At 39.3% G+C, this 12,831-nt stretch overlaps 2 protein-coding genes across 2 annotated transcripts in view; one reads left to right on the top strand and one right to left on the bottom strand.

Annotated features, from left to right (window-relative positions):
* The window catches only part of LOC106513508 (phospholipid-transporting ATPase ID), a 12,399-nt gene extending 9,864 nt beyond the window's left edge, over positions 1 to 2,535 (top strand). Inside the window, exons 22-26 of the mRNA XM_014002376.1 lie at positions 97 to 180; positions 415 to 660; positions 743 to 881; positions 1,842 to 1,972; positions 2,113 to 2,535. Coding sequence (XP_013857830.1) covers positions 97 to 180; positions 415 to 660; positions 743 to 881; positions 1,842 to 1,972; positions 2,113 to 2,385 — 873 coding nt within the window. The 3' untranslated portion in view covers positions 2,386 to 2,535. The remainder of the gene's footprint in view (positions 1 to 96; positions 181 to 414; positions 661 to 742; positions 882 to 1,841; positions 1,973 to 2,112) is intronic.
* Positions 2,536 to 6,613: 4,078 nt separating this feature from the next.
* On the bottom strand, positions 6,614 to 11,422 carry stbd1 (starch binding domain 1). Its single transcript, XM_014002500.1, has 3 exons — positions 11,025 to 11,422; positions 9,679 to 9,971; positions 6,614 to 9,550 (listed from the first exon to the last, which is right to left on the bottom strand). Exons 1-3 carry the CDS (start codon positions 11,293 to 11,295, stop codon positions 7,532 to 7,534), a joined length of 2,583 nt encoding a protein of 860 aa, XP_013857954.1. The 5' UTR covers positions 11,296 to 11,422; the 3' UTR covers positions 6,614 to 7,531.
* Between the last annotated feature and the right edge of the window lie 1,409 nt (positions 11,423 to 12,831).

Below are 12,831 nucleotides of genomic sequence, written 5' to 3'. Positions count from 1 at the left end.
ATTGATTGATTGATTGATTGATTGATTGATTGATTGATTGATTGATTGATTGGTTGATTGATTGATTAATTGATTGAGTTTTCCTGTTTTCGTCAGACAGTGTATGACGAGTGGTTCATCACGTTGTACAACTTGATGTACACAGCTCTTCCCATCCTCAGCTTGTGCCTCTTTGAACAGGTATTAACAGGAAAAAAAATCCTTAAAATTGACAGAACCTAATTTTCGGGTAAATATTGTGTATGACGAGTGGTTCATCACGTTGTACAACTTGATGTACACAGCTCTTCCCATCCTCAGCTTGTGCCTCTTTGAACAGGTATTATCAGGAAAAAAAAATCCTTAAAATTGACAGAACCTAATTTTCGGGTAAATATTGTCTCAGTTTTCTAATAGTTTTGCCCTATTCTGCAGGATGTAAACGACCGCTGGAGCTTCCAGTACCCTCAGCTCTACTCTCCCGGCCAGCAGAACATGTACTTTAGTAAAAAAGCCTTTGTGCGCTGCATGATGCACAGCTGCTACAGCTCCCTAATCCTTTTCTTTATCCCGTGGGCAGCCATGCATGACACAGTTAGGGATGACGGCAGAGATATTGTAGACTATCAGTCGTTTGCTTTACTGGCACAGACCTGTCTGCTTGTAGCGGTGAGCGCGCAGGTAAAAACATCACATTTGTTGTTTCAGCATAGAGATGCCAAAGGAGTACAAATACTCATTAACAACACRTTAAATGTTTCAGCTGTGTCTGGACACACATTACTGGACAACAGTGAACCAGCTGTTTGTGTGGGGCAGCCTGGCTATGTACTTTGCTGTCACATTCACCATGTACAGCAGCGGCATGTTCCTCATCTTTACCTCCGTTTTCCCTTTCACTGGTGAGAAGATTCAATGCTTTTTTGGTGCATAATAATTAATCAAAGTCCTACTAAATTTGACCTATAGGTAACTGTCAAAAYCCTCTCTTGGAAAGAATTTCAAGAACTTCAATTTGTTTTTTTTGTTTTTTTCTGAATCTCCAAAATAGTTGAGTTGCCCTCTTKGTGATCTGTATTCAAGGAACACAGAGTTGTAAAGTAACTAAGTACAAATACTTTCTTACTGTAATTAAATAGCAATTTTGGGTATCTGTACTTTAATTGAATAATTATTTTTCAGCGTACTTTTTACTTTTACTCATTACATTTTTTACACAATTATCTGTACTTTCTTCTCACCACATTTTTTAAAAAGAAGTAGAAAGTCGTTACTCCTATTTTATTCTGAGTTGTTACTACTTTTAAAAAATACTATCCTGATAAATTGTGTCTCCTGGATAGAGTGAATTTAATTGTGGTTGGATGAGAAATGTATAAATATGTACCATTCTGACACACTATTAGCTTGTACACAACCCATCACAGCTGCACACTGTTAGAAAATATATTCTTTGGAGAAGTCACCTCCCAATAAATGTCATTTTGGAAAATCTAACTGCTCACTTTTASTCAGTACTTTTACTTTTAATACTTAAGTAGATTTTGTGTCAGAAATTTACTTTTCATACTTAAGTACAAAAAATATCAGATACTTTAAGACTTTTACTCAAGTAATATTTTTAGAGAAGACTTTAACTTTTACCAAAGTATTTTTATGATAAGATACTTGTACTTTTACTCAAGTATCMCTTTGAGGTACTTTATACAACACTGAAGGAACATTAGTTTCATTGGACATGTTTTCGTTTTTAACTTTGCATTGGAATTAATTTTTGAATGCATTTTTAAATTCTTAAAGCATTTCCTTTGTAATATCATGGGTTTTGATCTGAAATTTTGTTTTTTTTTCTGTTATTTTAGGCACAGCAAGGAACTCTTTAAATCAGCCAAATGTGTGGCTGACAATCTTCCTGATCTCTCTTCTTTGCATTTTGCCAGTGGTGGCTCTCCGTTTTGTTCTCTTACAGATTCGTCCAACTATCAATGACAAGGTGAGGGAATACCTGAGCTTAAATCGCTGATGTTTTAAATAAGAAGTGAATCCTGTTTAAACAGCTAAATTGTGCATTATTACCTCAAGCCCTGTCTCTCTCTCTCTCTCTTTTTTTCTTTATTTTTTTGTTCCCTGAAGGTGAGAAATCTGGTGCGAGAGGAAGTGCTGCCATCGCCCGCGCCTCGCCGCCCACCTGCCCGGCGCATCAGCACCCGTCGGTCAGGTTACGCCTTCTCCCACTCCCAGGGTTATGGCAACCTGGTAACCTCTCAGCGGTTCCTGCTCAAGCGGCCCATGAAGCCTCGGTCCCTCCTTTTCACCCAGACAGACTYAGGCCTGGCTGAAAATAAACCCCAGCAGTACCGCACCATATCTGAGGAGCCGGAGGAGTCACGGAGCTCGCAGTGTTAGGAGACATGCAGAGGCTTTATTGAGCTCAGGGTAGAAATCGCAGTCTTGTAAGGTTTCTCTGTCAGGGTGTAACCCTTAAAGTAGACATATCCTGCTTTTAAATCCTTCCCTTTTATATTTAAATCAATCAGTTGGGGGTCTAAAGTGAAACTGCAATGCTCTGGTCTGAATTCCTCCTTATTGTAACTCCACAAGCCCCCCTTTCACCCATTTTCTGAGGTGTGTCTCAGATCAACTCGTTTCGAGGCTGCCTCTTTAAATCCAAATGAGGTGTTTCACACCCTACCCCTTTCCAGCTTCCAGACCAGTTCAATCTACTTTGACAGAAGGAGCTGCAATTATCCAGCTGCACAGAAATGTGCTTTTTTTTTTTTTTACAAATTAATTAAAAGATGTCAACCAGAGACGACTTGTCCATCCAGCCTTACATGTTGGAGCCAGAGTCTGACCCAGAGGAGAATGAAGACCACCAAACTKTACAGTTGGTAAATCCAGACCTTATTTAGAAGTTCCGTTGCAAATAATTTTACGTAATATTACATATTCAACGTATTCAGAAAGCATCATACAAACTAGAGAAAATTTAACAGGTTGACAAATATGACCCAAACAGAATATAATGATATTTTTGCAGCACTGGGAGAGACTAAATTGAAATTTTCTGCACTACAAGAGACTCCAAGTGCACAACAAAAATGCATTCACCAGCTTAAAAAGTGATTTTTGCTGGATATGTCTCCTTTAAAAGAAAGGGAAAACAAAACATAAAGATGTTTTACAAAAAAAATACACGAAAATATCCTTTTTGAAAAAGTGCAGCTATGATGATTCACATCGGTATTTGTGTTGTTTTGTCAGTAAGACCAACTTTCGTATCTTGCAGTATTTTTCATTCTGGTACTCTAGTCATCAAAAAATGAAGTACATAAAGGCAAGCAATCATTAAAATAAATGTTTTTTGTATATATACAGTGATTTTGATTGTAATTGTGAATGATTTCATGTTTTTTAAATTGTAGTTTTTGTGTTTATGATGTCTTAACATCTTGCTGACAAAAAGGCTTTAAGTTCATCAAGTGACACAACAGTTGTTCGCTCTCTCAAACACCCACCAGTATTTTGCATCCAGGCTCTGCTCTGAACTTTCATTCAGCCCACATCTGCAGTGTCCTCTGAGACAGAAGCAATGACATCATTGGTGCAGGCCGGCCCGATGTAGCTCAGATCCAGAAGAGCTTTCAGTTTGCTTCGTGAGAGGCGGCATAGATCATACTTTATGGCTTTGTGCAATCAGAAAACACAGTGAGCTCTTACTTTACAGCTAAAGAAATAGAATATCCACATTGATTTGTGGGCTCATGACTTGTTTGATTCCAAAATAGATATTTAATTATGATCTCAATGATCTCACTGGAATGATATAGGTCCCCTCCGCTCCATTTTAGCCCCGCCTCATTGCTCCTTTTATGGCCATGCAGCCCTGTCAGCCTTCTTGGTGGTCTCCAGTGAAGGTCATGGCCTGATCACACTGCATGGAATAGGAATGAGGGCTTGCATGTTGTATAAATAGCCTTTGTGTGTGTGTGAGTGCGTGGCATATCCGAAATATGACGAGGCATTTTTGACATAACCTCTTTGTTGAGTAACTTAAAATACAGTATTAATAAAMGACAAAATATCTCAGGTTTTAAAATTTTCTGCAGCAGGAAAAATAAAAACAGGAACAAACGTTAGGAAGGTCATTAACGGCCTTAATTTGCAGTATTCATTATTAAAAAGAACAGTTTTAAAATACAGACACTAAAAGTGAGAGGAAGGAAATGAAATGTCAAGAGGGAACACACTGCTGGTTTGAAACCAGCAAAGACAAATTAAAGTCCAAACAAACAGTCAGCCACAGAGCCTGGCTGCCTGATAGGATCACTATCTGTTTTAGGCCAAAGGTCAGRTGGAAAGCAGGAGCCTGGACTGTAAGAAGAGACAGCAGTCTCATCTTCAGGAGGAAGAGAATTTCACACATGGCAGTCCAACTTGGAGTAAGGATGTGTTGTAGCTTGACGGGCAACATCATTATAACTGCCTGAGGACATAAATTACTCTACAGAAGATAGCTTTCTTAAAAAAATATGCAGAGCTTACACAAATATTAGTGCACAGTCCTCGTTTTCAATTAAAAACACAATTACTTAATATATTGCATTTTTTGTGTTTGGTAAAAAGGCAGACAACTTTGACACAAGCACATAATTTTATTAAGATTTATTAGGAAAAAGTCCAAAACATTTGCATTTTTATGAGAATTGTTTTAGAGGTTGACCAATTGGGGATTTCCAATGGCCAATACCAGAAACCATCTTTAAGAATCTGTGCAATCAGTGGTTAATTAAAAAAATTATTTGCAATACTTTGAAATGTGATCACATTATAATTGGATGTATATGTCTGATCAGTTGKTCTAGTAAACAGACAAATTTTCATCCAGAGCTCATGTAAAATCCAACATGTCCATTTGACTGTGAGCAACTGTTGCAATGAGATTACATTAAACCAAAAACTAAACAGTTCAAACAACATTTTTTGCCAGATTAAAAATGACATAACATGTTTTGCTCACAACTACATTAGCTTTTACAAGCGATTCAGAGGTTTCTCCTTGGCTTATCTTGCACTTTTCAAATTTTGTGAAAATTCAGCTTACTTCTTATATAACCTTGACAAAAAGCCAAACATTTGAAAATGTAAAACAAGGATAAGAATGGATCTGTTAACTGGCTCRACTGTTTTACCATCAGGATATGATCATATACAATAACAGCATCCCACAAAAAAGAACAGTTGATTAATCACTCCTGTTGATTTGAAGGCTTTGTTGCTCAGCCTAAACATGGACCTTAAGTGACTCRTGGGGGATTGATTTCCAGATTATACTGATGAGTCTGTGGTAAGACTTTTGCCTTATCAGAGATCAAGCAATGGATTGGAGGCTTAAGAGTTTAAACGTTTGGAAAATGGTCGGTGTGCAACAAAAAGGAATGTACAAAGTAAGATGAGCAGAGAGAAAGGGAGTACAATTTGTGTCAGCTGTAATCCCTGGGTCTAAATAAAAGATTACCCTCTGCTTTWGAAAGTGTGCACTCAAAACGTGCTACATTAGCACCAGTGAGCATAGACTGCATTTTTATTTCATAAAACTAATACAAAATCTTCATGTTCTGGTCAATTTTTTAAGTAAACTTGTAGCTTTTTTCTTCCTTTTACAATGCTCACTTCAAATGTGATCAGTTTCATCAGAAAACCCATCTTTGACGCAAATTGAAGCAACTGCAAAATGCAGAGTAAACCGCAATCATCCTCACGTAACCCATTTTGTGTCATTTTTRGCTCTCCACCCTGAGCTAAACTGCAAACGTTTCTTAAACCTAATATTGAGAAACAGAATGCAGCAAGACTTCCAGTTCAGCATTGTTCACTTGACTGATTTGAAATGGGACCAAATGTTTTCCTAAGGCCTCAAAATGTGCACCAAACTGGTACAGCATTGGGAATGAAATTAAAAAGGTGGAACCATACAAAAATCACATTTTAGTCAACATAAGGCAATTTAAAGTCTTTAGAAAACATTTGCTCTAATCTTTCAGCAACTGAGCATTTACTCAATTTCATTGCCAAAGAGCCATAACAGCCAGATGAAATTCCTGTCAAATGCATTTTTTAAACTAAAATGGGTTCCTACTCATGGCATTTGTAAAAAAACTAGGAAAGGAAAAATGCATTGCCTTAGCAAAATCACCTTCAGCATAGAGCAGGGTGAACCTGCTGGCACAAAAACAAGTCCTGCTAATGACGCTCTCCCTTCATGAGCCACTTCTGAGCCAGCTGGACTCAGAAACAAGGCCACAATTGTCTTTTAGATTGTTTTCTTCCTTTTTTAAAGATCACCTCCAAAGACTTATCTGCATTAGTGTGTTGCAACAGTAGTCAATCAGTGACAGAAATTGACAGCAAACATTCTTTCATGGTAGTAACATCTTTGCTTCATGCCTGACATCATTTGTCCACAGACCAGCTGCGTGTTCAGAAGTTGTTTGCAAATGTCATTTTTGTTCAAAGTCAAATAGATTACCACAAGCAAGCTTGTACACATTCCTAATAAAAAAAGTGGAAAGGGAAAGAAATCTAAAAATTGATATACCTTGTTTTTAAAAATAAAAGGGGAGAAAATCCAACAGTAAGATTGAAAAGTTTATTTAATTTTAACAACTTAAATACATTCAGTAGTAACAATTACGTTTTAAGACCATAGAACATGAAAATTCACTGAAGTGACACAAATTACTAACACTGACATTTTTAAAAAAGGCACATTTAAGAATCAGTTTTGCATACATTAAATCCAATATAGCACTAGTTACAGCTCTGTTTAATAGTAAATAGGTAACCTGAAACAAGACCAGTCACAACACAGAACAATTATTGCTTTAATTATTGCTGTAGTAAAAGTGAACCTTGTGCATTTCTCCTTAAGATTGTTTCAAGCAGCATAAGGGCAGTGAAATGAAGCCAAACACTTGCATTAAATCCCCCATATGGAGGTGTAGTTTGCATAAGTTTAGATACAGCCACAAAGATTTTGCAGTCTTTAAAGTATTGATACACCCACTGAAGAACTGCAACAGAAATGTCTTTCAAAACATGTCAGGTTGTTTCATTGGACACATGTCCCGTTGGAGGTCTTAGTTTTGTAACTCTAGAATTAAACTGGGTTAAATATGGTCAAGAGTGTAATTATTGTACATCAAAGGAAACACCAACAGGCTTGAACAGCTTTGCTTATTTAGTAAACTCAATTTTCTCCCCCCTGAAATATAAAATTTTATTTTAAGTCATAAAATCGTTTGCTTGAAAAGATAAGTTCGTGAGATCCTGTTCATTTCACCACTAAAATATTTATACAATTTCACCTGAACTAAACAATTACAACATGCAGAAACCTTTTAACCATATTTAGCCCACTTTACACTACACTTTAATTCGTCATCTCAATTATTCCAACTGGAGAAACTGAAGTGAGCCAATAAACTTTGAGTTACCTGGCCAAGTCCTAAAGCTCCATCCAAAAAGCTCAGTCATCTTTCGAAAGGTCTTCTTACGAGAACCCCCACCATTTGTGCACCAGAAGATCTTCTGCATAGCCTGTATCCAGGAGGCGATTGCCACACTCTTCCCAGCGACACACCTCACCACGGTCAACCACCACAAACTTCCACTCCACATGGCTTTCTGCAGGCAGGTTGACCACAGTAGACCAAAGCCCGTCCTTGGCTTTTTCAAGCGGTATGAAACCCTTCCAGTTTCCCAGCTCCTGTTGGTTTCCTGTGATGGCCACCTTCTGGTACGGCGAGTGGGTAAGATAGTGGATGCGGAAGGTCACATTGACATTTTGAGGCATGGGTTGGACTGCCACAACCTTTTTGTCGCTTCCTTTGCTTTTCTCAACACTGCTGGACTGATTGACTTCTGGCAAAAGAGGGGGATCTGCAGTCTCACAAGGAGCATGCTCATAAGCAGAGCTGAGGTTGTGTTCTGGGGAAACTGGGCCAGTCTGTGCGTTATGTGGAAGAGATGAAATGGAAAGGTTCATCCAGGGAAGAACTTCATGGTTACCATCTGTGATCCACTCATTTGTGTCCATAGTTGCTTCCATGATACTAATTTCAGTCATTTTGTCTTCTCTCTCTGCTCTTTCCTTCTGCTCGTTTTCTACCTCATTCCTAAGTTCTTCCACTAAGCAGACCTCACTGGTAACCTGTGCTCTCAACTGGTCTGCATCTCGTTTGAAATTGTCCTCAATCTCATGACCCAATGAGTCCCGTTTTGTTGGAGAAAGCTCGTAATTTGCTTCAGTGTTCTCACCATGGGCTTGCTGTGAAAGATGAGACTCGAGTACCATTTCTGCAGGATCATTACTGACAAATGGAGCTTTATCAGCAATGGAATTGCTTTGAGCTTCAACACGCTCTTCAGATTTTGGATCCCAATGAGTTAAAGAAAGCTCCACTTTGTTGAGGGTTAAGTCACATTCGATGTCAGGCAAATCTGGGCTGACAGTCATGCTTGAAATTCCACTCTCCTCCCCAACACCAGAAACAGACCACGTCAGCTCACTTTCATCAAAAGCCATGTCTGTGACCGAAACAGTGGCAACTTCTGAAAGATCTGCAATTACCACCTGTTCACTTTCTGCGTTTGAAAACACWGGCATGTCAGAACAAACCAGCTCTGCACTTTTCTCAGGATCTCTGGAGGAGGACAGTAGATGGTCTAGACTTTGTTCAGGAACCACCACATCCACGCTGGTTTCATTTTTCTCACTCTGAAGATTCYCAAGTTCAAATTTAGGACCATCAACACCAGCGTCTTTAGCCAACTCTGGCACCAAAGCATGTAAATTGGCTTTGGCAGCATAACGATCTTGATCATGGCACATGGTTTCTGATTCAACTAACTGACTCAGACATGGGGGAGCAATGTTGAGCATTCCACTTGAACGGTCACATTCTTCAGAGGAAGACAGCATTACACCCTTAATACCATCCTCTTGATTGCTGAGAGGATCAGTCGTGAGTTCAGATTCCAGCTCTTGCTTGTTATTCTCTGTTTTTTCTGGACTGACTGTGACAAGATTTTTAAGATCAGTGTCCTTTTCAATCGCCTCAATAAGTGAAATACAGTCAGCATCTGAAGGGCCGTCATAAACACTTGATATCATATTCTCACACTTGCCCTGCAGTGAAGATGGTACTTTTGTTTGCTCAGATGGAGAGGAGCCAGTCGCACACTCCAATGCCATCTGTTGATCATGTGCAGATTTGTTTTGTGGCATGCTTTCAATGTCCTTCGCTAAAGACAGGGAATCACTGCCATCAGAAGACTGGATATGGTCTGGGTGAGAAACYTCTTTGGTCTGGTCATCGTTGCATGAAATGGTTACATTATCCATACAGATGATTGGCTCTTCCGTTTGGTTTTGTTGTGCATCATCTTGGTTATGATTTGCTGGAGTATTTTCATGGCAAACTGGGCTGTTCAGAACCAACTTTTTTTCTTTGGGTTTCTTATCCAAAACCTGCATTTCGGTCACCTCAATTTCCTGTGCTTTTGGCACCTAGACAAAAAGAACCCCCCCCCAAAAAAATACATGTTATGTACAAGTTTAAAGTTATGCTAGTTAAATCACTTGGAAAGGGAAAAACTCCAAAAGTTTGCCTTTATAACTWTACAAACCAGGCTCACCTTCTCTTCATTTTCATGGTTTGCAGAAGTCACGACAGGCATCAAGCAGCTATCACGAACCTCCTCTGCGTCTTCTGAAGTCTCATCTGGTAAATTCAGCTTGCAGACATCCTCCACTGTCCAGGCAGTTTTAGCACAATTCTCAGCCGCACCAGAAGAGCCCAACACATGAGAAGTGCCAGGTCTGTTTTCTGGCTCCAGTTCCTTCTCAGGAGCAGCAGCACGGCGATTCCTGAGATTGTAGGGACTTCTTTTGGCAACTTTCATATCCAACAAGTCATCTTCACTCAGATCTAGACAAGACAGGATATAAAAGAAAAAAAACATCTTATAAATCAATTCAAAACATCTTAGATTAGAACAACATTAAGACACTGTAAACAATAATGCATCTCAAACAGAGAAGTTTAAACTCTATGTAAAATATTTGCCATTTCATTTAAAGAACAGCTTGATTGTCCACCTGAATAAAACAAGTGATCAAATATTTGCTTGTACCAGTGCACGTTTGTCAGTTCAAGTCTCATGAACCACTGGATGGTTTTCAATTAAATTTAAAGAAAGCACTGACTTGATGCACCTCCACCACTGACTAACTTTTGATTTAGTGTGCCACAATTACACAAAAATGGTTTTAACAGTCAAATTTACATACGTAGCTAAAACTTGCCATTTTAACTTGCTTCTAGCTTTAGTAGCTGGGCATCATTCCCATCACATGCTGAGCATGACACCCCCCACCCAAAAAAAAAAAAAGGCCTGAGAGAGAAAACATTTTCACATGTCATGAAAATGTGGGTTTGTTATTTTAACAAAAATTGCACTTTGCACATCACACTCACCTCTGAACCCTTTAAAAACAACACCASAAGATAAACAAATAATCAATGAGTTACTGGTTTCTTGCTTAATCTCAGCTAAATTCCAGTGATTAGACCATGCAGGGAGGAGAGAGCTTCACTTAATTCCGTGGTATTCTCAGATACAGTACACACAAATTTAATTGTTTACTGGTGCACAACGGGTCTGAGGAGACTTTAGGGGAGTTTTGTGGAAGGGGAGGGACTTTAATTTAAGATGCAAGTAAAACTGTGAATGAGCTACATTTGTACAGTTCCCAACACAGTGATGTATCAACTGTTAAATCTTGAGTGGACTGAAATAGACCTGAGTTTGACAGTGTGACATTACACAGACACTCCCCCCTCTCTGTTTTCAACAAGACTACAACGCCAGCATTTTCCCTTTGGACTAATATTTTAAAAGACGAGTTTCTACAATAATACCCAATGTTCATTTATGCACAAAGCTCATTATCTGCTGGATGAATTCTGCGTGAACCGTACCTGTTGACTCCACACGGCCGCGTGTTTCCTCCCCCTCACGCAGGGGCTCGGAGCCCAGYGGCGGCGCGGCTCCGCGGCGGCCGCCCTCGCCTTCCCCGGCTGCGGCCTTCCTCCGCTTCCCCTTCACGCTCCGGTAAATGATGAACCCGACCACGGACACCACCGCGATCACGGCCACGGCAGCCACGGCGGGACCGTGGCGGCCGATCAGGCAGAAGAGCGAAGCCAGATCTGTGCGTTTCTCCATGACCAGCGGCTTCCTCAGTTGCATCGAACTGAGACGATCCGATTGCTTTTTTTTTTTTTTTTTAATTTATTTATATAGGCTATATAATGAAAAAAAAGACGTGTGCGTGTGAAAACCACCGTGCACACCCACTCTTCTGTGCCCCGTACGTCAGTGCGCGCTGGCTCCAAATTGCTCCTAAAGAGCAATGAGTGGCTGCAGGTGCGATCAGCTGATTGGCTGGCAGCGTCACGTGACCGCTGATTTCATTGATGAACGGAATAGTGATCTGGTGTGTGACGTTCTGCACTGTTTGATGTAATTATCGTGAATATCAGGTCCCAGTGATAATGGGGACAGTTTGAAATAGCAAGTGGATAAATGTTTTATTTTGATATAGCCTAATAATTGTGTTCAACAAAAGGGGGTGGGTGCTTATAACAAATAAAAACAAATTTTATCCTGCTTCCTAGAAGTTTATTGTCTCAAATTCCTTGAGAAACGTACTGTTTTGTGTGTGTGTGTACGTACAGACCTGTGTTTCATTCTATGCATGTACTGGAAAAACCTGGACAGGAAAAAAAATGCTAAAAGTACCTTTTTCTGTTTTCAGAGTCAGGTTCATGCTTTTTTTTCTCCCAAAGCTATAAGAACCACTTCAGAGGATCTAAAGAGCCAGATATTTGTTCACCCCTGATTTGAGGCTTGTCATCATATTTCTGTTCTGTTCAGGATAAAGAATAACACCAAGACGGTTATTAAACAGCTCCCCCCAGTGGAAATGTATGGTAAGTATTAAATATTTCCTGAAGATTCTGGACTTGCACCTGTTAGATCACTTACTGGCAGTGATGGGCWGCACTAATCTAAAAATTAGTTCCACTAGCCCTAAAACACTAATTCAAATATTCAGGTCCCCTAATTCTAAAGCACTAATGGACTGCAAGTTTTAGCAAAAGCTAATTTAAAAGCACTAAAATAACCCAGTCAACCCAAGAACAATCTTCAAAAAACATGAGTCACATATTGCCATGTTGCTCTCTTAATACTTGTCATTGACATTCCACAGTTGTATTTGGGTTCATATATTGTCAGTATATTGTCACCTGGTGGATAAGTGACACACAAAACAAAATGTGCAACAGCTTTCACCGTCAGCTGTTCACCGTTGATCAATAACATTTATAGACCTCAGTTAGTACTTCTAAATTTAGCCTATGAATTTAGCAAGCGCTAATCCAATAATGAATTTTAAAATAGCAAAAGCCCTAAAGCACTAATCATGAAATTAGTTCCCCTGTTAGTGCTTTAGGGCAGTGTTTCCCAAATTTGGGGTCGGGACCCAAAGTGGGGTCCCGAAACATCAAGGTGGGGTCCTGAAAAGATTTTCTAAATTAATTACATTTTTGTCTTAGTTGTTACAGAGGAGTGAGTGTATTTAAAATGGATAAATGTAGTATAAAATATTGTTACTATGCCCATGCTTTGTTGACCTGATACAAATGTTTATCATCCAAAAATGGGACCACAGGTCTCTGCTACTGTTATTTTGTGGATCAATGGCTGAAAAGTTTGGGAACC

This window comes from Austrofundulus limnaeus, unplaced genomic scaffold, assembly GCF_001266775.1.
Source record: "Austrofundulus limnaeus strain Quisiro unplaced genomic scaffold, Austrofundulus_limnaeus-1.0 Scaffold13, whole genome shotgun sequence".
Lineage (NCBI taxonomy): Eukaryota > Metazoa > Chordata > Actinopteri > Cyprinodontiformes > Rivulidae > Austrofundulus > Austrofundulus limnaeus.
This window is presented reverse-complemented; position numbering and strand designations above follow the sequence as displayed.